Source organism: Chrysemys picta, chromosome 17 (genome assembly GCF_011386835.1).
Source record: "Chrysemys picta bellii isolate R12L10 chromosome 17, ASM1138683v2, whole genome shotgun sequence".
Taxonomy (NCBI): domain Eukaryota; kingdom Metazoa; phylum Chordata; order Testudines; family Emydidae; genus Chrysemys; species Chrysemys picta.
Window position 1 is genome coordinate 22,806,546 of NC_088807.1, and position 24,040 is coordinate 22,830,585.

The window sequence follows — 24,040 nt, forward strand, 5'->3', positions numbered from 1 at the left end:
TGCGCGCTTTGATTTGCGTCTCCTCTAGGGGGCGCTGCCCTGATCCAGCCCCAGGGTGGGGACTGGCTGGCTCAGGGGGGTGGGGAATGGGGCACAGGGCCTGTCCCCTCTAGGGGGCGCCAGCTCCCATCCAGCCCCAGGGCAGGGACTGGCGGGCTCAGGGGGGTGGGGAATGGGGCACGGGGCCTGTCCCCTCCATGGGGCGCCGGGTCCCATCTGGCCCCAGGTTAAAAGAGTTCAGCCGTTGTCCCGTCAGGCCAATCCATGTCATGACTGACACAAACGGGGCCCCAGAACCGAGGCCGAAGGGGCCCCTGAACCTGAATGCCCCTCTGCCCCCTAGTGGGGGCCCCCCTTGGGGTGGGAGGATGTGGAGGCTGGTCCCCGCTGTTAACACTCCATAGCCCATGGTGGGAGGGGAGGAGAAAGCATCTGGTTAGCCACTGTCACACTCAGAAGTCCTAGCTTCCACCTCCTCCCTCCCACCCCGTCCCGATCTGGAGATAGAACCCAGGAGTCCTGGTTCCCAGCCTGCCCCACTCTCACCACTAGACTCTGCTCCCCTCCCAGAGCTGGAGATAGAACCCAGGCATCCTGGCCATGCCCCTGTGCTCTAAGCACTAGACCCCTGTCACGGACTCCCAGGCCCCATTCTCTTTGGGCTCCATACGGCCCCTGGGAGACCCCCTTTCGGTGTGACAGCCCCATCCCTGAGGGTCACACTCGCTCTCCGGGGTTAGGCCATCAGGCCCCACCACCTCCTGGGGCTGCACCTCTGAGCCTCCAGCCCACCTGGCTCCCTCCGTGAGCCCCCTCGGGGAGGCCACTCGCTCTGGCCCCATAGCGCTGTGTACACCAGGGGTTAGGTGGGCGTCACTGCGTTGCTCCGGGGTGTGGATTTTTCACACACACACCCCCGCGAGCGATGTAATTATACTGGTATCGGTCTGTAGCATAGACCTGGCCGGAGAAAAATGTTCTCGGCAGCTGTTTTTAGTTCCTTCCAGAATTTCACGCAGCTGGGACGAGCGGGTTCCCGGGGCAATTAGCAAAGTCTTTGTGTTGTGACGTCATGTTTTGCCAGCCTTGGCGATGGGCCGGGGCCGATCCCTGCTGCGGGGAGGGTCACGGATCCAGAGCAAACTTTTTTTTTTTACAGCCAGGAAGCAAAAACTTAGGGGAGAAAGAAATTCGAAGGGAGATTAACGCTAGCAACAACTTGCATCAAGTCTAAACAGGGTGATATTAGCCGAGCACCCTGCTGAGCCCTCCTGACACCCCAGGGAGTGGGATGGGTTTCCAGCAATGAATTTCTCAGTGCTCAGCTGAGGCCCAAAGCCTTGGGAAAGGCTGGCAGCAGGTCAGCCACCATCACACGTAGGAGTCCTGGCTCCCACCTCCCTCCCAGAGCCAGGGATAGACCCCAGGGGTCCTAGCTTCCAGCCCCTTACTCTAACCCCCACACCCCTCCCAGAGCTCGGGAGAGAACCCAGGAGTCCTGGCTCCAAGCCCCCAGTGCCCTCACCACTAAACCCCACTCCTCTCCTCCAGAGCCAGGGAGAGAACCCAGGAGTCCTGGCTCCCAGCCCCCACTGCCCTCACGACTACACCCCACTGCCCTCCCAGAACCACGGAAAGTACCAAGGAGCCCTATTTAATATTACTCCCACCTTCCCTTCCCATCCTTTCACATTCACTCTGTCTGGGCATGAGGGGGCCTCCAGTTTACAAGGTCATCCAGATCTTCTTGTATAATATTCTGGTCCTCCTCCATATTGGCAATACTCCCAACTTTGTGTCATCCGCAAATTTTATTAGCACACGCCCGCTTTTTGTGCCAAGGTCAGTAATAAAAATGTTAAATAATATTGGTCTCATGACCGATCCCTGAGGAACTCCACTAGTAACCTCCCTCCAGCCTGACAGTTCACCTTTCAGTGTGATCCGTCGTCTTCTCCTCTTCAACCCCTTCCTTATCCACCTTTCAGTTCTCATATTAATCCCCGTCTTCTCCAATTTCACTAATCATTTCTCATGTGGAACTGTGTCAAATGCCTCACTGACACCCAGGTAGATGAGATCTACTGCATTTCCTTTGTCTAAAAAAAACCCAGTGATCTTCTCAAAGAAAGGCTCTGTTGAATCCCACAATTGAAACAATTGTAGAAAAATCTACAATTACTTTCTATCATCAGGGTAATCTGCTGGCCGGCCGTGAGACATTTTGTTTACGTTAAAAGAAGAACAGGAGTACTTGTGGCACCTTAGAGACTAACAAATTTATTAGAGCATAAGCTTTCGTGGACTACAGCCCACTTCTTCGGATGCATATAGAATGGAACATATATTGAGGAGATATATATACACACATACAGAGAGCATAAACAGGTGGGAGTTGTCTTACCAACTCTGAGAGGCCAATTAAGTAAGAGAAAAAAAACTTTTGAAGTGATAATCAAGATAGCCCAGTACAGACAGTTTGATAAGAAGTGTGAGCATACTTACAAGGGGAGATAGATTCAATGTTTGTAATGGCTCAGCCATTCCCAGTCCTTATTCAAACCGGAGTTGATTGTGTCTAGTTTGCATATCAATTCCAGCTCAGCAGTCTCTCGTTGGAGTCTGTTTTTGAAGTTTTTCTGTTGTAATATAGCCACCCGCACGTCTGTCACTGAATGACCAGACAGGTTAAAGTGTTCTCCCACTGGTTTTTGAGTATTTTGATTCCTGATGTCAGATTTGTGTCCATTAATTCTTTTGCGTAGAGACTGTCCAGTTTGGCCAATGTACATGGCAGAGGGGCATTGCTGGCACATGATGGCATGTATCACATTGGTAGATGTGCAGGTGAACGAGCCCCTGATGGTATGGCTGATGTGATTAGGTCCTATGATGATTTTTGCGGATACAGACTAACACGGCTGCTACTCTGAAACCTTTGTTTACGTTGACCGTCCGCAGGCACGGAACCCCGCAGCTCCCAGTGGCCGCGGTTCGCCATTCCCAGCCAATGGGAACTGCGGGAAGGGGAGCGGGCCGCAGGGATGTGCTGGCCGCCACTTCCCACAGCTCCCATTGGCCGGGAACAGCGAACTGCGGCCACTGGCAGCTGCAGGGGGCCGTGTCTGCAGCGTAAACAAAAATGTCTCACGGCCGGCCAGCGGATTACTCTGACGGGCCGTGTGCCGAAGGTTGCCGACCCATGTTCTGTAATTTGAGCGACTCACTTTTTGCAGTTCACCAAACTTGGAACAGATCATTTAACATTAGGAAACATCCGAACAGCCCTTTCTTATCTTAATCCCTCTGTTTATAAACACAATTCTGCCTCCCTGCCTCAGGGGCCAACCAAGGGAGGTTCTTTAAAGGCTTTTTAAACTCCCCCTAGAACTGTGTGCATGCGCACAGCAGAGAGTGAGTGAGGATGAAAAACTACAAACAAAACGCGGACGAACCCTCCCCAAACCTGCCACCTATAACATGATGAGCAATTAAAAACAACCAAACCAAAATCTGCTTATTGTAAGTGGACTTGGTGATTGTTGCAGAGCTGGGGAAAGAACCCAGGAGTTCTGGCTCCCAGCCTCCCCTGCTCTAACCACTGGACCCCACTCCCCTCCCAGAGCCAGGGAGAGAACCCAGGAATCCTGGCTCCCAGCCCCCTCCTGCTCTAACCACTACACCCCACTCCCCTCCCAGAGCCAGGGAGAGAACCCAGGAGTCCTGGCTCCCAGCCCCCTCCTGCTCTAACCACTAGACCCCACTCCCCTCCCAGAGCTGGGGAGAGAACCCAGGAGTCCTGGCTCCCAGCCCCCTCCTGCTCTAACCACTGGACCCCACTCCCCTCCCAGAGCCGGGGAGAGAACCCAGGAGTCCTGGCTCCCAGCCCCCTCCTGCTCTAACCACTAGATCCCACTCCCCTCGCAGAGCTGGGGAGAGAACCCAGGAGTCCTGGCTCCCAGCCCCCTCCTGCTCTAACCACTAGACCCCACTCCCCTCCCAGCGCTGGGGAGAGAACCCAAGCATCCCCTAGGTCGCATCCCCTCCCCCATTTTTTTTGCTTCCGCCTTTGAAGGGCTCTGTCCCTCCTAAGCCGCCATCCCTCCCCTGGCACCCACCTTCTTTGCCCTCATTGGCTGCTCCTGACGCGCCCCGCCTCTCCGCCCCGTTCGCCAATCCAACCCGAGCTCCTCCCTCCCGATTGGTCGGACGGAGAGGCGAGGGAAGGGTGGCGCGCCCTGCGTCGTGACGTTACTCCGCCGCCGCCGACCTTCGCTCGCGCTCTCTCTCTCTCTCTATCCACCCCCTCCGCGTGCGTCACGCTACGTGCCGCGCGAGGCGCCCCGGAAGGACGCGAGCGGGAGAGGGGGAAAAAAAAAAAAAAAAAAAGACCCAGCACCAGGGAGGCCGCCGCCGCCGCCATCTTGAGAGCGCGGGACGGAGCCAGCGCGGCGCGAGACACCCCCCGACGCGCCCCTCCCCCACAGCGCAGCGCCCGGGGCCTAGCGGGGGCGGGGGGAGCCGGGCGGGCCGGGCCTGAAGCCCGAACGGGGCCCGTGGGGCCGGGCAGGCCCCTGAGGCCTAGAGGAGCCGGGGGGGGGCCAGGCGGGGCTGGGGGGGGCGACGCCCGAGCAAGGGGCTGTGGGGCCAGTTAAAGGCCTTGGGGCCCAGGCAGGGATCTAGGGGGGCTCTGAGAGTCGGGGGGGGCGCCAGGAACCAGGGGGGCCTGGAGGGGTGAGGGGCCAGAGGCCTGGTCGTGGCCAGGGGCTGAGGAGCAAGGCAGGGGTGGGGGGGGGATAGGCAGAGAGGGGCGTAGGCCTGTGGGAGTGGGGGGGGGGGGGTCTGCACCCCTGAGAAGGCCGTGACTGAAGGGGGAGCTTTCTGGCGCACGCCCTCCCGGCTTCCTCGGTTTCCTGCCCTGGACAGTGGGGCTGGGCACCCTGCGTTCCCACCCCAACCCCCAGGAGGCCGAGACGGCGCGAAGGGGGGGCGCCCCTGGATTCCTGCCCCAGGAGGCACCGGCTTGAGGCTGCCGTGACTTTCTCCTCTGCCCCCCTGCACCGCGAGAGAGGGGCGCGCCCCGGGGGGCTGCGTTCTGTCTACGGAGCCGGGTCGGGGAGCGACATCTAGAATCCCAGATTCCCCCCCCTCCGCTCCAGCGACTGAACGATGGCGACCAACATAGGCGACCAGCGAGCCTCTGAATGGTGATCTTTGCATGTTGGGTGCTTGGGTGGGAACAGGTGGCTCGTTAATATACTGCTGCGTTGAGGTTTTTGTGGGGAAGGGGAGTAGAGGAAGCAGTGAAATGTCTCTAGCAGTGACTGTCTTCCTTTGACAGGAGCCCGGATTTATGGGCCAAAGCAAACTAAGCTCCCCTTATTCTCCCAGGCTGCCAGTTAGCCGGGCTGGATCGTCTTGTCACCAAATAGCTACAAAGGAATCTTCTCTTTCAGAGCATAAGCTAGTGATTCAGAAGGGACAGGAATGGGTCCTTGTTCTCTGCGTTGTAGCGAGCCGGACACAGTGGCTGACACTGTGCACAGGATCATCCTCATCTTGTGTAGTTATAATTTTAAAATGACGTGGAAGAGAATGTTGACTTTTTAAGGCGAGAGTTGCCACCTGCTATGTGGGACCCTGACCTTGTTGAGGCTCTTTTTCTACTGCACCATAGAAAGGCCCATCTTTTCTCACGGCCTTTGAAAATGGGGCAAAGCAAGGTTGGGGGGAGCACTGGTGGGTTAAGCCACACAGTTTTTTTTACTGGTATAGCTGTTTCAGTTAGGGGTACGATTGATATTGCTGAAATAGTGATGCCTGTGTGGATGCAGCTACACCAGTATAAAGGTACCACACGTGATCTTAGCCAAAAGGCCGAGCTGATTTCCCTCGTGTGGGAATGAGCTATACCAGTATAAACATCTTGATAACTGCATCCACGCTGGGGAAGATTAATGCACCGACTTTAATTATACCGGTATCAAAGTGGTCCAGCTTGTGTGTCTAAACAAGTCTTCTGCATCTTTGTTACGTCAAGTGTGACTAGAGTAGATGGGTGAACCCCTTTAAATGCTTCAGTAAGTTGAAATGTTTATTGGTACTGAGGGTGTGAGGATAAAAATTCTGAGCACAAATCTGAAAGAGTCAATCAGAGTGACCAAGGAAGCCAGAAGCAAATTAATGGGCTCATCGCTGAAGAGCTGCAGTAAAACCTTTTAAGTGGTCTGTGGATTTCACATTATTTTAGGGTGTGGTTTTTCTGTCATAAACATTAAGTCAAAGGCTTAGAAATATAGCACAAAGCAGACTGCCTTAGTATGAGAACTTGTCAAACTAGTGTCGTTTGGCTGACTTTGGTATTAAGTGTAACATTCGTGATTTGCATGGCTGCGTTTAGCACTGTGAAGTTCTGAGCTCCAGTCCTGCAATGAATTCTCCGCAGGCAAAACCACTTGGCCCATGTGGGTCCCCTGTCAACTTTGTTGGAAGGTCCCTCGCTGAGCTCATTGTAGGCTGGGACCCTCCCGGAGTGGACACACATTTTCAGTTCCTTTTTAAAGGCCTCAAAACTACATGTGAATCGTTTTGCTGCATACCAGGGTGTTGTGGGTTTTAAAGGTTGTCGGGGGTAGGAGGAAAACTGAGGGTGTTCCTTTTTTTCTTCTTTTGTGATGTATAAAGAAATCTCTTTTACCGTTAACTGTTTATTGGGATTTACCTGTGTTTGAGGGGGAGGTTTATGCGGTTGGCAAGCGAGTCATAGCTTAGCAAACTCTTAAGGCCGGGAGGAACATTAAATCATCTAGCCTGACCTCCCATTTAACAGGCCATAGAATTTCCCCTAATTCCCCTTCTACTGACCCCAATAACTTGCATTTAACTAAACAAGCGTCTTCCAGAAAGGCATCCAGTCTTGATTTGATACCATCAAGAGATGGAGAATTCAATTCGGCACAACCTGTGGGAGTTTGTTCCATTGGCCACAGACCCTTGCAGTTACAAATTTGTGACTCGTTTCTAATTTGTTTGGCTTTAACGTCCAGCCACTGGGTCTTGTGCTCCATCATGGTGTGGGTCAAAACCTTTTTTATGAAACCAGGAGGATGGTGCGTTAGATAAAGAGTCAAAGAGATCTTTTCTTCTAACAATCAGTTTTGAGTTAAATCCGTGTTGGAAAGAGAGTCTGGAAAGATCTTCCCCTAGCCATTGGCTTAGAATCCTGCAAAGCCTTAACTTTCCCCATGTCACCTTGGTACTTGTGATGTCATAGTCCTGCCAGTTCTCCAGCCGGATGGATAGATATCAATCATGATTTGAATCACCAAGTGGAAAGCCTCCATTTAAACCATCAATTTAAATCAACTTTTCCATTTGTACTTCAGTTATTTTTCTTATGAAAGGTGCGTTCTCATTGGTTGATAGAACCATTAAAATGTAGCACCTTTACAGAAGATGTGGTTAATCTTTTTGCTATCTTTGGGTGTACAGTATATCTATATACACTTAGTTAAACAATTATATAGTTTAATATTTTCAGATTATTAATTGTACATTTTTAGTATGTTGGAAAAAGGAGAATGAGATATTGCTTAGTTAAGTATCAGGGGGTAGCCGTGTTAGTCTGTATCTACAAAAACAACAAGGAGTCCAGTGGCACCTCAAAGACTAACAGATTTATTTGGGCATAAGCTTTCATGGGTAAAAACCTCACTTCTTCAGATGCATGGAGTGAAAGTTACAGATGCAGGCATTATATAGAAGAACAGGAGTACTTGTGGCACCTTAGAGACTAACAAATTTATTAGAGCATAAGCTTTCGTGGACTACAGCCCACTTCTTCGGATGCATATAGAAGTGATAATCAAGCTAGCCGAGTACAGACAGTTTGATAATAAGCCATTCTATATGCATCCGAAGAAGTGGGCTGTAGTCCACGAAAGCTTATGCTCTAATAAATTTGTTAGTCTCTAAGGTGCCACAAGTACTCCTGTTCTTCTTTTTGCGGATACAGACTAACACAGCTGTTACTCTGAAACCAGGCATTATATACTGACCCATGGAGAGCAGGGAGTTACTTCGCAAGTGGAGAACCAGTGTTGACAGGGTCAATTCAATCAGGGTGGATTTGGTCTACTCCCAATAATAGATGAGGAGGTGTCAATTCCAGAAGAGGAAAAGCTGCTTCTGTAGTGAGCCAGCCACTCCCAGTCCCTATTCAAGCCCAAATTAATGGTGTTAAATTTGCAAATGAATTTTAGTTCTGCTGTTTCTCTTTGAAGTCTGTTTCTGAAGTTTTTTTGTTCAATGATAGCGACTTTTAAATCTGTAATAGAATGACCAGGGAGATTGAAGTGTTCACTTACTGGCTTTTGTATGTTACCATTCCTGATGTCCGATTTGTGTCCATTTATTCTATTGCTTAGTTATTACTGTTGTGCCATATATATAAAGTTTGATGTCATAAGTTAGATGTTTTTCCCCGGATTCTTTCTTTATATAGAAAATCAGCCTTTAACTCAAAGTTTTTCTGGTAGAAGTTCATGGATTCAGCAGTTTTATTTTTTAATTACTTTAGGCCTAACATATCTTGTATTAAATTCAGATTTTCTTTGAAACAGGTTTATTTTTAAAAAGTAAACCTTATTAAAATTTAAATAATCAAAAAATCTGATTTCATAAAAATAATCTTCGATTTTTATCCAGTCAACCATGGAGTCTTCCAGGAAAGAACTGGGTAGACAAGACATGAATTTCTACCATAAAACCTCTTAATGCCTTCATTATAAGCAAAAGGCGACACAACATTGGTATGAAATCTGATCAGTTTAGGGGCATTCTACTCAGCTTCCTAAAATATCCTCTCCCTGGCCAAGCAAGATGACTTTGTATAGTTTTCTTCATAGTTTAGCTGGGTGTTTTCTAAGCCCTGGGGCTTGCCAGATGTTGGACAACTGAAAATAAGCCGTGTCATTTTGAAGTGGGAAGCATGCTGCTTTTATTTTTTTAGAGATTTCCTTTTTTATTTTTTTTTAAGTAAATCGACAGCTCTTTGAAAGTCACTCGGCGGTTTGATGCATAGAAGTAGTTGTGGCAGCAGGTGGATTAATGAGCAAAATGCAGGTGAGAAGGGCAGAGGTATAACACCCTGTAATGTTGCCCTCTGACTTACCTGTGAAGCCGAAAGCTTGTTTGTGTTGTCATAAAGACACTAGATGCCCGGGAGCGAAATAGCCACACCAGACTCAATGGGACTATCTGAGCGTATGCGCCTTTGTCGGATAGAGAAGGGGACTGGCAGTAAGGGACAGAGCTAGACACGTCTAAGTTTGACTCCGGATCCCATGGGTGAAGGCTGCTCCCCTCTGGCAGTTTGGTGATCTGTGTGAAATGAAGTATCTCAGTCCAATTCCTAGTGGCCGTATCATGTTTGGCTGTGGGAGGTCATGGAGACACGACTCCCAGAGCAGGATGGACCTGATGACTTGGGTTCCTTTCCCTCCTAGCCTCTCTGTGCCTCGGTTTCCCCTCTGTAGCATGGGGGCGATAGCCCTGCCCAGCCTCATGCAGCTGCTGTGGGGATTAATACATTAAGATTGCAAAGTGCTTAGATACTACAGCAGGGAGCGGGGGGCAGATAAGCATCATAGTGTGTCCTCATTAGTTACCATGTGTGAGCAGGAGACCCTAGTGCGGAGGAGGAGGGAACAGCGGCAAGAGTTGAGGTGTGTGCAGTAGAGTGCCTGCCAAGAGAATCGCTGTATTTATCCTCTGGGTGGCACTCCTGCCTCCCTTCCGCTCTTAGCTAAAACTGCAGCTTGCTTTACCCTCGACTGCCTGGTGCTGACCCTTACCTGTGCAGCCAGGGCAGGGGGATTCATTCCCAGGCTCCAAGCGTAACTCTCGTCTTTCTCTTGACACGTCCAGGGCTCCCCAGTACAATCTCGGGAACAACGCAGCCCGGGAAAACAGCATGGAGGGGCAGGCACACGAGAACCCTGAGTGGGAGAAAGCCAGGCAGGCACTGGCTAGTATCAGCAAAGCCAACGCCGCCTCTGGGACCAGCAAGGGCTCCAACAACGGACCGGCTAACACGCAGGTAACATGCCCCCCGCTTTTTGATGGGATTCTGGTCTCCTGGGAGCCAGCGTGCCCGGAGATCTTACCCTGCCCCAGTGCCCGAGAGAAGGATCATACTGTTTCACGGGCTGACGGTGTAACCTAGTCAATAGAGCCCAGGACTGGAACTTGGGAGACCTGGCTTTGCTGGGTGAACCTGGGGAAGTCGCTTACCCTCCAGTCCCCTTCCTCTGCCTGTCTTGTCCATTTAGATCGTCAAACTCTAGAGCAGGGACGGTCTTGTGTATGGACAGCTCCAACCGCTGCGGGGCCCCCATCTGTTACCACAAATCACCTCAGACCACTTGGGATGACTACGTTTTATACCTTGCTGATTGGACACATTCGCTCTTCTTTATCTACGTGGCTGCTGCCCTCGGGAGCCCCAGCCCTGGATCGGGGCCCCGTTGTGTGAGCTGCTGTACAAACCCAGAACAAAAAGCCCCCAGTGAGCTTCCAGTCTGTCGTCTGACCCGGTTGGGTTGTGTCCACACGCTGGTTTTAAACACGGTCTTCTATCGACAGTGTTGTGTGTGTGCACACGTCCTGCGCTACCTTATTGTGTATCGGTGCATGCTGGGGAAAAATCTGGGTTGCTATCCCCTGCTGCCACAGCAGCAGCTCATATCCAGAGGTCTGGTACCCGGTGCAGTGCACCGTGGGATAGCCAGCAGAGGACTAACCGCGGCCACTGCGCAAGGCTAGTGGGGTCCCGTCTGCGCTCCCTAGTCACTGCCTTTCCTGATGATCCCGTGTGTTTCTCTGCAGTATGCCTCCCAGCAAGGAGACCCCAACGCTATGCAACAGCAACAATATTACCAGTGGTACCAGCCGTACAGCTTCGGATACCCCTATAATTACTGTTACCCAATGGTGAGCGATTTATCCCCTGCCCTGTGCTTGTGATCTCTTAGGAGCCCTGGGGTCTAGCCCCAGCTCATCTCTTGCTAAGGGACTTAGCATCAGCTCGTGAGAGGTGCTGGGCGGTGGGAGTTGACTTTGGGACGGGCAGGGAGCCTTTAATATCTTTTGCGGGGGGCAGGGTGTGTGTGTGGGGGGGGGGTTAGCCAGCATTTGTAAAACACTTGCCAAGTGCCGTGTCCTGATGCGACTCTGTGGGGCTGGGCTCTTCTCTGCAGAACGTCTACCCAGGCTACAGCTTCCCCAACCAGTACGGGGTCGCAGGCTCGTATTCCTCTTCGACGGCCCAGCAGCCGCAAGGGCCGGGCCAGCACCAAGGGAACGTGAACCAGGTAGGTCCCAATGTCCCAGCCCTCGCAGAGCGCTCAGGGGTCACGCTGCCCGGCCTTCTGGACAGTGCTCGGTTCTTTCCTCCCACCCAGGGCCAGGAGTCGCGTCAGGATGTGGCCTAGTGGTTAGAACAGGACTTGGCGCACCTGGGTTCAGTCCTTGGCTCAGAGGTGCCATGTTCCCTAGGAGTTGGAGCAGGAGGGACTAGGAGTGAGAAGTGACTGGATTCTGTTTGAGACTCTTGGCAGGAGTGTTGTCTAGTTAGAGGGGGGCTGGGAGCCAGGACTCCTGGGTTCTCCTCCGCTCTGGGAGAGGAGTGGAGTCTAGTGGTTAGATTGGGGGGGAGGGGGGCTGGGAGCCAGGACTCCTGGGTTCTCTCCCCAGCTCTGGGAGGGGGCGGGGTAGAGCACAGGGACTGGGTGTCAAGGCTGCCACCTGCTGGTTGTATGACAGCAGGCAAGAAACTGAGGTACACACTTTTCCTCTTGAGCCGGGGGCTTGTAACCCTTGGCCGCTCCCCAATTCTTAAGACAACGGGCTGAAAATGGCTGTTGGCCCAGTTCCCCCCTCCTTGCCCCATGAAGGCCATGGGGCTACACTGGTGTATCTGGGAGGGGGGATGGGCCAGTTTGTCTACACCTTTACCCATAATCTGCTTCTCACTGGGCCTTGACACCTGTGCAGGGCAGTCGTGTGCCACCCTCCACTGAGAGCGTCTCTCTCCCCCTTCCAGCCCCCAGTCCCTGGCATGGAGGAAGGCATGGCCTACTCCAACCAACAGCAGCAGATGGCCACCTCCAATCCCCCGCAGCCGCCTCCACAGCATGGCAACCACCCCGGGGGCGCCATGGGCCAGCAGCAGGGTGGCTCGTCCGGGGGCCAGCACCTGCAGCAGAACTCCTCCGGCGCCTCCTACAGCCAGCACGGCTACTCGGAGGGGCCCAAGCCCAAGAAGGGGCAGCAGCTGTGGAACCGCATGAAACGTGAGTCCTGGCCCTGAGTGCAAATGGCTACTCCTGGGTACCAGGCCTGGGAGGGGTCAAAGGATTAGAGCCGGGGGATCTGGAAGCCAGGACTCCTGGGTTCTGTCCCCAGCTCTGGGAGGGGAGTGGGATACTAGGGGATTAGAGCAGGGGAGGCTGGGAGCCAGCATTCCTGGGTTCTATCCCTGGGTCTGGTGGGTTAGAGCAAGGGGAAGGGGGCAGGGAGGCAGGAACAGAACCCAGCCATCCTGGGGGAGCGTGTTCTAGTGGTTAGGGTGGGGAGCTAAGACTTCTGGATTCTGTTCCCAGCTCTGGGTAGTTCTTAGGGGTTAAAGCAGGGTGGGGGAGACTGGTGCCGGGTCTCCTGGGCTCTACTTCGCTCTCCTCAGCTGAGTGGCTGGATGAACTGGAGTGGGTCTCAGATCAGTCGCTCACCCTGTTGGCAGCACAGAGCCAGCCCCGCTCTGGCACTGGGAGCGGGACTGTATTTTGGCTCGCGCAACATCCCAGCTGTTGACAAGGTTCCTGTCATCGACCCTTTACTGGTGGCGAACGTGAGAGTTGGGGGCCCAGCGTAACTTTCAGAGCCCAGGTGAAGTTTGTGGCCCTGGTGATGAGGAAAAGCATCTCTCGACTTATAAATGAGCTCGGGCGATCCTAAATAGAGACGTAATAAACACAGAGCCGCGGACACAGCTCTTCAGAGCGTATCAGCGCTTTGTGCTCGTTCCCAGTCTGTCAAAACGACTAATACCCCTTCCCTCCTCATGGGGACGTGCTCTGCAATGGAGACTTTCCTCTAAGGGGCATCAAGTGTGTTAGCCTTCTGCCTTCCCTCCAGAGGCACTCCCCTCCCCTCCTGTATTGCTTGCCCTGTGTTTGGATGCAGCCGCTTCTGGGGTGGGGCGTGGGACTGGCTATACAGAGATGCTTGTCCTGGTGCTGAGATGCAGCCACCTCTGTAGCGGGGCACAGGACTGGTTATACAGGGGTCCCTCGCCTGATGCAGAGGTGAAGCCACCTCTGGGATGGGACATAGGGCTGTTTATACAGGGGTTTTAGCATCAGCACAGCAAGACGACATAGCAGTTAAGGAGATTGTGTTTCCAAGTAAAATTAGAGAGATGGCGGATTAGCTTAAATCAAGTCCAACAGATGTTGGGGTCCCGTGTATCTAGTTTGGGGGCTTGATCTCGAGTGAGTCCCTCAAATCCAAGGATTTAATAAACTCAGAATTCACCTCCTGCTTCGAGCCATCCGGTAAACTTCTCCCTTGTCTCGGCAGAAGCCCCTGGAGCCGGCGGCCTGAAATTCAACATCCAGAAACGCCCCTTCGTGCTAACGAACCAGAACTTCGGGGCCTCGGACCAGCACGGCAACTTCGGGCCGCAGCAGAACTCGGAGAAACATCACAACCAAGGGTACGTGTCTCACTCCCCTGCTGCTCCGTCAGTCACACCTCCCCTTAGGGAGGTGGGCTGGTCTATAAAGGGGGAAGCGACGCAGGGCTGGGAGCGACAGCTAAGTTAGAATCCCAGCCCTGCCCCTAAACTCCCCGTGGGCAAAGTTTCTCATAAGATCAGCTCTCCACTCCCCTGTTCATCCTAGCAGCCCTTCTCTGCCTGTCTGGCTTGGATTCCTCTTCCTTGAATTATTTCCAGGGAGTTCTCTGGCCTATGTTAAAGAGATCAGATTAGATGATCACAACGGTGCCTCCTGGCTTTGGAAAAACCCTGGGGTGCCCGAAATGGGACACAGGACTCCAGTTGGGGGCTTCCCAGTGCCTTGTCCAACAACGTTAATACTTTCCATCGTGACAGGTTGGACCCCCCTTCCGGGGTGCCACCTGATATACTGGGGTCCCGCTGAGCCCGCCCGTTCCACCAGCCTGGGCTCCCTCACCCTGTCCTGCTACACACACACACACGCACTCAGCTGTGGACTCACACAGAGTCTGCAGTCAGCTCTGTGTGGGAAGACTCAGCTCGGGGAGTTTCCCAGCACTCTGTTGCACACACCCTGTGGAGTGTAAACCCAAAATTATATGGTCTTATGCTGTATCAAGATCTATACGGCATAAGCTCATGAAATTCGCTCCCTCCCTCAATGGGGAGGAAGATCTGCACAGCTTTTTACCCCCTCCCCGGTTATGAATTGCACAAACCGGGTTTCAGAGTAAACACAAAAGGTAAATTGTAAGTGATTCTAAGAGACAGCAAACAGAACAAAGCAGATCACTGAGCAAATAAAACAAAACACGCAAACTACGCTGAATACTGACTACAAATAATTTCTCACCGTAAATGTTGTTTCAAGCAGGTTGCAGAGTTTCTTGAAGGTAAACTGCACTGCTGGCAGCTTAAATCTCCAGGGATTCCTATTACAGGCCAGACCTTTCTCGCCTGGGCTCAGCCCCCCCCCCCCCCCCCCCCCCGGCGTAGTTCCTTTGTTTCTTCAGGTGTTTTCAGCAGTCTCCCTTCTTGGGCAAGGAGGCAGTGGAGAAGAACCAAGATTAACTCACTCCCCGGCCTTAAATATGATTTGCATATGGCAGGAATCCTCTGTTTCCTTGTTTGACCCCCACCCCCTCCTAATGGAAAAACACTAGAAGCCCAAGATGGAGCCTAGTACCAGGTGACATGATCACCTGACCCTGTAATGTCAGAGCAGCATCCAAGGAAACTTCTGGGAAGACGGGAGATTCGTATCTTCAAAGTCGGATTGTCCTTCCTAACGGCCCATCCAGGCTGTTTGCGTACTGTCTGGTGGGCGTTCCCAGGGTGTACACACAGTTGTAATTGTTACATAGTCAGTATTCCCAACTTCAGATACAGAAATGATCCATGCGTACAAATTGGGTAATCCCATTCAGTAAATCAGAACCTTTCCAATGATACCTCACATGACCCATGCTGCATAAAACACATCTTAGTTGTGCCATATTCATATGATGACCATATCTCAATGAAGAATATGGGATGTCGTATCCCCATATCTTCTGGCCTGATCTAGCCTAGGTTTGCCCCATCTTGGGATCTATAAGTCCCATCAGCTTGGGGCGGGTCTGTGCCCTGGACTGCAGGAGTTTATCTCCCCTCCCAAACCCTGCTTGAGTGGCTCACCCTGGGTCTCTAACGTCTGGCTTCTATTCTGGACCTTTCCCCCCTAGCTCGTCTGCTGGCAAACCGGAGGACTGGCCCCAGGACATGAAGGAATACGTCCAGCGCTGCTTCACCGCCTGCGAGTCGGAGGAGGACAAGGACCGGACGGAGAAGCTGCTGAAAGAGGTGCTGCAAGCCAGGCTGCAGGATGGCACGGCCTACACCATCGACTGGAGCAGGGAGCCGCTGCCGGGGTGAGCCACAGTGCCGGTGGGGTGAGGGCCGGGGGGGGCGGAACAGAGCGGGGCTGGGAGCCAGGACTCCTGGGTTCTATCCCCAGCTCTTGAAGGGCAGTGGGATGTAGTGGTTAGAGCAGGGCGGGCTGGGAGCCAGGACTCCTGAGTTCTCCAGATACTGTCCGGAGTAGGCACTGTTGTAAAACAGGGGTGATCTCAGCCCCCCAAGAAGCAGGTAGCTGAGCTCTGACGCCCCAGTGGCGCCTCTCGTAACGTGCCCTCTCCCTTCCAGGCTGGGCAGGGACAGTATGGCTGAGAGCCCCAAGAAGAAGCGCTGGGAGATGTCTTCGCTTCACGCTCCCCGGGGCCCCATGCCGGCCGGCCTGTCGCAGCAGCAGCAGCAGCAGCAGCAGCAGAGGGGCAATGGTGGGGGCGGCGCGGTGGGCTCCCAGTCCCAGCGCGGTGGGGGTGGCGGGGCCAGCCGGGCCCGAGGGAACAGCTTCCCCACCAAATTCGGGAACCGCAACGTCTTCATGAAGGAGAACAGCTCGTCCTCCAGCGCCGGCTCCCGCTCCCGCTCGTCCTCTCGCTCGCCCAGCCGCCACTTCCGGCGCAGGTAGGGGGCTGCGGGGCCGGGGCTGCGCGGGGGCCCAGCCAGAATACCGGGATACATGAGGGTGGACTCCTCAGACAGCCCTAGCTAGACCCTGAGGGCGGGATGTGATTAGAAACAAGATCAGACCACAGGGCCTGTCCTACCCGGCGTGTCTCTCTTCTCTCTCCCACCCAATCAGGCCCCTGGGCCTGTCTAGCCTGGTATTCCCCACCCCAGGCTTTCCTTGGGTCAGACCAAGAGGCCCAGCCAAGCTGGTATCCCTCACGCCACTGGCTCAGCCTCTCGGGCCCCTCCAGGACCCTGAAAAGCTAAGTTAACCTGCTGCCCTGGTGGGTGGGGAGACAACATTGGAAATGGGACCCCAGTGTGACTGGCACAGCGACGCCTGCCTGAGTCTGCAGAGAGCCTGAGCCCGTTGCTTGGAGTGGGGAGAATTGCCTGTGCATCTCCTCCTCGGGGGAGCTTCCCCCCACACACACACACACACATGCAGGAGACTGGGGGGGTGGGGGGGCAGCTGGGGAAGAGCCCTGAACTGGCTCTTGGAGGAGGGGTGGAGGGGGCCCCAGGATTGCTGTGGGCAGGCCCTTCGGGGGAAGGGGGCAGGGCTGAGATGCCGGGCTCTAACCCTGCCTCTTTCGGGCAGCGATTCCCATTCGGACTCCGACAGCTCCTTCTCCGGCACCGACTGCCGCCTGGCCAGCCGCAGGAGTGCGCCGAAAAACCGCGGCCGAGGGGGGCACATGGAGCGGGGCCGCATGAGGATGCAGAGGGGTAAAAGGTAACCCCGCCGCGTCCCGGTCTTGGGCGCGCCAGCCAGGAAGTGGTTAGGTGGGGGGCTCTCGGGGTCGGGACCAGCCTGGCTTAGCTTCAGGTCGGTCCGTGGCGTCGCTGTCCAAACCAGCAGAGTTTGAGCGCAGACGGGGAGCCAGGACTCCTGGGTTCTCCTGGGCTCTTGGTGGGGAATGGGCACTAGTGGGTTGGAGCGAGGGCAAAGTGGGAGCCAGGACTCCTGGGTTCTCTACCCGGCTGTGGGGTGGGGTCTAGTGGTTGGGGGGTGGGGGTGGGAGCCAGGACTCCTGGGTTCTATCCCAGTTCCTCCCACAGACTTGCCATGTGATCCTGGGCAAATCTGCTGCCCCCTCCACTTGGCTGCTGAGCTGAGTCTCCCGGCCACGTCCCTTTCAGGCATGACCAGGGCCCCTCCAAGCGCAACCGCCGGCGGAACGCCATGGACTACGAGGACCCCGAGAAGGAGTTCAAGAAGCAGCGGCGGGCGGCCCGCTTCCAGCACGGCCACTCCAAGAAGCTGCGCCTGGAGCCCCTCATCCTGTCCATCAACAGCCTGGACCCTGCCGGCTCGGAGAGCCTGGACTGGAACGAGCTGAAGATTATGGGCACCTGTCAGGAGATCACCAAGCACTACCTACGGCTCACGTGCGCCCCAGACCCCTCCACCGTCCGGCCTGTCTCGGTGAGCGCCGGGCAGCCTCCGCTGGGGTTACTGGAGTGCCCCGGGGCAGGCCCCATCAGGCCAGGGGCCCCAGATGGGATTGGGGTGGGGGGAACATAATGCTGGGAGCCGAGGAGGTGTCCCAGCTGAGATCACAGCTCTGAGGGTATCCAGTGAACCGGCAAGGCGAGGAGCTAATGCTCTGTGCCACGTGAAAGCTGGCAGGCCCGGTACTCTGCTGGTGCCATCGGGCGCTAGTGGACAGAGCGCTGGACTGGTGTCCAGGATGCCAAGTCACTTCCCTGTTTCCTGCCTCAGTTTCCCCTCCCAGGCTTTGTCTGTGTCATACTCCAGTGGGGGACTCTGCCTAGGTAGCACCCCACATATGGAAGCTGGGTGAGGGTGGGCCCCGGATCTTGGTTGGGGGCTGATCTCGGGTTGGGGTCCGGGCAGCCCCTAGCGTTATGGTCATCACCCCCAAAGGCGCACCCCCTCCAAAGCAGCGATCAGCCCGCAGGCCAGCCTGGCTTCGCGGCCTGCTGTCTCGTGAAGCACTGGGGCTGGGAGCTGAGGTCTGCTCCCCATGACAGCCGGGACACTAACGCTGCCCTGTCTAGCGCGGGCGCTGCTGTCCCCTGGGTGTCGCCGCTCTCACTCGCGTCCCCTGCTCACCCAGGCGCTCTACGTCCCCAGGTGCTGAAGAAATCCCTGTCCATGGTGAAGTCGCACTGGAAGGAGAAGCAGGATTACGCCTTTGCTTGCGAGCAGATGAAATCCATCCGGCAGGACCTCACGGTGGGTTGCCCGCCCCTCCCCCGGGAGGGGTCCACGGGGAACTGAGCTGCAAAAATGGACCTTGGCAAAGGCCTTCCTCCGAGGGCCCCTCTGCACCGGGAAACCAGCTGCTTTGGATACAGAGTCATGACTCCAGTCTAGGGTGTCCACACGCGGTCACGCTGGATCATTCTCCTGCTATCCGTGTTGGTTAACTTCTCCATATAGACAAGCCCTAAATGACTAGACATGGTGCGACTTGGGACTCCTGGGTTCTCTCCCCAGCTCTGGGAGGAGAGTGGGGTCCAGTGGTTAGAGCAGAGAGGGCTGGCAGCCAGGACTCCTGGGTTCTCTTATCCAACCGTACTTCACTTGCTGTTTGACCTCATTCAAAATTGGTGGCAGCTACAAGCAACTTCCTGTCTTGCGTCGGGAGAGGAATTCTCCCTTCCTAGACAGGTGGCTTCATACGTTACTGTCTCACTAGATTCTGTGTGTACAACCTCTTCCTCCCGGCCCTCGGATCCCCCAGCGCTGACCCCTGGGCCGTGGGGTTAACTTGTCCTCATTCTCCGGAGCTGCCCACCTCGCTGGCCTGCCCTGTTGGCACCGCTGCGGGAGTAGCTAGTCAGAGTTCTTAAGGTGGCCCCTCGGAGGCCGCCCGAGCTCTGCCACTCTTGGTACAGGAGAAGCGGCTCCATGGGACAGTCTGGTGGCAGGACGCTCATCACCGGGGGAGGGGGTTGTGTTCAAATCCGACCTGGAGAACGCAGGCTGTAGAGCGTCCCATGGGGGGTCCCTGCTTGTGTCTGGAGTAACCCCTCTCTCCCGCTGCATGCAGGTTCAGGGCATCCGCACGGAGTTCACGGTGGAGGTGTACGAAACCCATGCCCGGATAGCGCTGGAGAAGGTGAGGAGGGGTGGGCATCTGGGTTGTCGGCTGCACGCTCGCTCCATCATTGGAGGGGCAGCTGTCGGGGGAGGCGGGCAGGGGGGGATGTCTGTCGGCTGAGATAAAACTCGAGCGTTGGAGGCAATGTGGAATGGGCCGTGTGTAAGGGGTGCAAAAAAGGGCAAGTTGGCTTGAGCATCCAATTGGACTCCTGGGTTCTATCCCTGACTTTGGGAGGTGGTGGGGTCTAGTGGTTAGAGCAGGGGGGGCTGGGAGCCAGGACTCCTGGGTTCTCTCCCCAATCCCTCAGTAATGCGTTTTGGGTGAGTCAGGCCCCGCCCCGATAACAGGAATTCCCGTCTCTCCCCAGGGAGATCATGAGGAATTCAACCAGTGCCAGACCCAGCTCAAGTCTCTTTATGCGGAGAACCTGCCGGGCAACGTGGGGGAGTTCACCGCCTACCGCATCCTCTATTACATCTTCACCAAGAACTCCGGCGGTGAGCGAGCCGGGCAGGCCCTGGCCGGGGACGGGAGGGGAAGGCCCATGTAGTATAAATATGCAGAGCCTCCTTGGCTGCTGGCCCCACATTCCCTAACCATAGAGATCCTGCCCTAGAGGGTGTCATTTTCCCCTCCCCAAGCTCAGCCCTTGGCCACAGATCGGGGATGCACAGCCCTTGGGTGGGGTCCCCCCTTGGCTGCAGAGCTGTGCCTAGAGTGGTTGCCTACATAAGTGCCACTCTATCCGTCACCCTGCTCCAGTCTGCGCTCTATGGTGAGCCTTGGAGGACTCCCCAGGGATTCTGAGCCATAGAGCCCCCAAAGAGCCAATGAAAATGGCCATCCGAGATGGAGAGCCTCCCAGCCAGTGCCAGGAGACCGACCTGGCTCTGCAGCGCCCCCAGGGCTGGGAATGGGCCTGTGGCCAGCCGCGGTAACCGCCTGCCTCCCCTCCCCTGCAGACATCACCACGGAGCTGGCCTACCTGACCAAGGAGCTGAAGGCGGACCCCTGCGTGGCCCACGCGCTGGCCCTGCGCGCCGCCTGGGCCCTGTCCAACTACCACCGCTTCTTCAGGCTCTACCGCCAGGCGCCCTGCATGTCCGGCTACCTCATCGACAAGTTCGCCGAGCGGGAGAGGAAGGCGGCGCTCAAAGCCATGATCAAAACGTATGTCGAGCCGGGAGGGCGCCCCGCCCGCTAACCTCACCCCCTGCCTGGCGGCTGGGCTGAGGTGCCCCCTCGCGGGCTGAGCGTTGTCCTCCGGAGGCGCCCGGCGCCTCCCGTCCGAATCAGGGTAGAGATGTGGGTGCATCCAGTCACATCTCTCCCTCTCCTCCGGTCGACTGTACGGCTGTGTCCGATTGGCCAGCTAGGGCAGGGGTTAGGAAGGATCCCACACTGGAAGGGGGTGACCTAGCTCGGGGCGGGGGGAGAGTCGTCCATGATCTTAACCAGCCCCTCTGGTTCTGAGCAGTCGTCTCCATCCGGCAGGTAAGTAGAACGTAGCCAGTGTGCAGCGGGGCCCCCGTCATGGACTCGTCTCTGCTCCGTGCCCAGATGCTGGGCAGCCCGTGGCTCGAAGCGGGGAGCTGGGACCAGCCTGGCTTGGGCTGAGGCAGGGGATTGCAGCCCGGCAGCGAATCTTCCGGGCGTGGGGGGCTTAATTTGTGGGAGATCAACGTTGGCACCTTGCCAAGGGGTGGCAGATCCAGGTGTCCTAGTGCTGTAGCCCCCAGACAGGACTGGTGGTGGGGGATCCCGTTGTGCTGGATGGTGGCACTTTTCTGGAGGTCGGATCTCCTGAAACCTTCTCCGTTCCGATTCGGAAAGTGCTGGTGGTTCCCTCCCGGAGCGGGGGAGGCTTGGCTGCCCTCCCTCTCCCGCTGAGATTCAGAGGGGCCAGGCTGCTGCCTAAAGCGGTGGAGGAGGCAAACTTCCTGCTGGGGGGAACAAGGGCAAAGCTAGAGAGGGCGGCCAGAGGACGGGGGAGTGTTGGGAGTGGCCTAAGGGGCCACCATAGGAGAGTCTCCTGGCCACAGAGGGAGATTCTAGCAGTCAGATCGTGCCCCACGGCAGCTGCCTTCCCTGCTCTCAAAACCAGGGACCTCGTGCTGCTCCTTAAGGGCATGGGGTGCAGCCCCCCCAAAGAGCATGGGTGTGAGGGGAAGGAGGTATCTGTTACCCACCGCCTGACCTGGGATGCGGATGGTTGCTGTGGGGGGTGCAGGCAACCGAACTGATGGCGGTGCTGGGTGGGAGCTAGCGGTTTGGGGCAGGCAGTTACCCGTTTGGCTGTGATCTCTGTTGTGGGGTGCTGCCTGGGGGTCAGGTCTGGGAAGGGCAGGGGGATCAGAGCTGCGGGGCTGGGGGGGGGAGTGTGTGTGCAGGCTGTTTGGGGGGTCAGGTCCAGGGGGAAATGGTGGTGTGGGGTCAGATCTAATGGGGCAGGGTGTTGTGGGGGGCAGATCTGAGGTGGAGGGCTGTACTGGCTACATCCCTGGGGCCGAGATCCATTAGGTAGTGGTTCAGTCTGTGCTTGTCCTAACCTGTCTCCTGCTGCGTTTTTCCCGCCCTGTTCCTTGGTGGGTTTTGTTTATTTGTTTCGTTTTGTTTCCTTCAGTTTCCGCCCGGTGCTCCCCGTCTCCTACGTTCAGTCCGAGCTGGCCTTCGAGGCTGCGGACGAGTGCCAGCTCTTCCTAGCCGCTCTGTCCCTGGTGTACACGGGCACGGACACAACCAAGATTGACTGCAGGCAGAGCTTAGCAGTCCTGGCCAACTTCTAACCTCTCCCTCCCCGCTCCAAAGCCCCCCCTCTAATCGCAACCAAAGGGTAATGGCGGCTCGGTGTGTGCCACAGGCCAGCCACCAGGGCATGCCCCCTGCCCCCACGCACCTCCGCAGACGGACGAGGGTAAGCCGGACAGCCACTGGACAGCTCCTCCATGGCGTGCCGGGCAGGGGCCCACGCGATGTTAATGCTTTTCTTTAGTCTCTTGCCAGCGGATCGTTCTCTGGGGGCACTGGGGCGGGGAGGGTCAGCCTGTCCTCCGCAGCAAAATGCCCTCACCTGGCGTGACCGCCGTCCCGTTCGGCCATGCCAGCCCGCGCCACCTCAGTCTTCGGCTCGGCGCACGCACGCCCGTGTTCGAAGAACCGCCCCTATCCCCACCGATCTGTGTAAATGGTGTCGGGAGGAATCAACTACGAAACGCAACACTCTTTCCTTTCCTCCCGCCCGGAGCAATCGGAAGTGAACTCCGGAAGGAAAGAAAAATCAGAGCTTAGCTGTGCGGCCTAGTTAACCACCCTAGCAACAGGAAGCAAACGTCTAGAGCCGGCCGGTCTGGAAATCTTTTCCAGAACTGTAGTCTAGATCCTCCTGGCACTTTAAAAGCCAAGGAAACCATTTCCTCTGTGCAATGCTGATCTCTTCTTGGAAATGTGATTTCTCTGTATATTTCTTCAGGATATGCTGTACAGAACCCCACCCTTCTATGATGTAAATAAGGAGATAAATCCATTGTATTTTGTAAAGTATCTTTTCTACTTTTTTTAATTATAAACTTTAGCAGGTCGGGATGTGATTTTTTTTTTTTTTGTTGACTTTTTTGGGGGTTTTTTTTTTAAAGAGTAGATCTTTTGTTGGATGTTGTGTATATTTCCACCTTGATCTGAAACTAACGTTGTCTCAGTTTTCTCTTTCTCTCTTACCCCTGCTTCTGAGCTTTTTGGCCAGCCTTGGAAAGAAAGCCAAAAAAAAAAAAAGGCACATCTGGGCAAAAAGAGAAAAGAAAGAAAGAGAGCAGCGGCGGAGAATGAAAGCCGAAAGATCGAGCCCCGATCGGCTTACCCCCCCCGCCTCAGAGACTGTTGCTTAGAGACTTTGTAAGAATCGGGGGAACCTGATGCAGAGAGTGAAATTGGGGTGACGCAGACCACACAGCTGCCGGAATTGGTCGTCCCTCCGCTAATGGATTCAACCAGTCGCCAGCAAATCTTCCAATCACGTCTAAGTTTCACCGTTTCTATGTCCTGGAGTTTTTTTTGTCTATGCTCAGTTTAGTTGATTTTTATTTATTATTCCCCCCCACCTCCCCATTTCCTCAGTTTCTTTACAGGTAACTTGGTAATGATTCATTCCCTCCCCTTTCCCCGCCCTCAGTTTACTTGTCTTTTTATTTTTATTTTTTTTTTCCTTTCTTCCTATAGTCTCTTTAGCATCTCATTCTCTTCCCGAGCCTTCCCCCTTCCTTTCTTTTGTTGGACATATGTAACTTTCTGATGTGCACTCGACAGCGTGAATAGCTGGATTTCAAATGCTCTTTTTTTTTTTCTTTCCAGAAACTTTTCCTTTTTTGAGGAGTATTTTTCTCGAAATTGAAAATTAATAAAAACGACAAACGTAGGAAGAAACGCCTCGGGCCCCTGTCTATTTTTGAGGCTGGATCAGGGGATCCCATGTGGGACTTGGGATGCTGGCGTTTGCCCTAGTGCTTGTGACCTTGGGCAAATCGCTCGGGGCCACATTTCCAAAGGGATTTAGATGCTGAAAGATGCAGCCAGATGCCTAATGTGGCATAAAGTGGCCCTAGGTTCCGGACTTGCTTAA

The 24,040-nt window shown here is 55.2% G+C and overlaps 1 protein-coding gene and 1 long non-coding RNA gene across 2 annotated transcripts; both read left to right on the forward strand.

Annotated features, from left to right (window-relative positions):
- The first annotated feature begins 4,776 nt into the window (after positions 1-4,776).
- LENG8 (leukocyte receptor cluster member 8) lies at positions 4,777-23,844 on the forward strand. The gene is made up of 15 exons (XM_005312992.4): positions 4,777-5,207; positions 9,928-10,099; positions 10,888-10,992; positions 11,259-11,372; positions 12,104-12,353; positions 13,639-13,774; positions 15,523-15,708; positions 15,983-16,306; positions 16,953-17,087; positions 17,495-17,780; positions 18,453-18,554; positions 19,375-19,443; positions 19,796-19,925; positions 20,391-20,598; positions 22,052-23,844. The coding sequence occupies exons 1-15, from the start codon at positions 5,170-5,172 to the stop codon at positions 22,212-22,214; spliced, it is 2,418 nt and encodes an 805-aa protein (XP_005313049.2). The 5' UTR covers positions 4,777-5,169; the 3' UTR covers positions 22,215-23,844.
- On the forward strand, positions 5,214-9,031 carry LOC135976304 (uncharacterized). Its single transcript, XR_010593466.1, has 2 exons — positions 5,214-7,750; positions 8,043-9,031. It is a non-coding gene; the product is annotated as an uncharacterized LOC135976304 (long non-coding RNA).
- Positions 23,845-24,040: the final 196 nt, after the last annotated feature.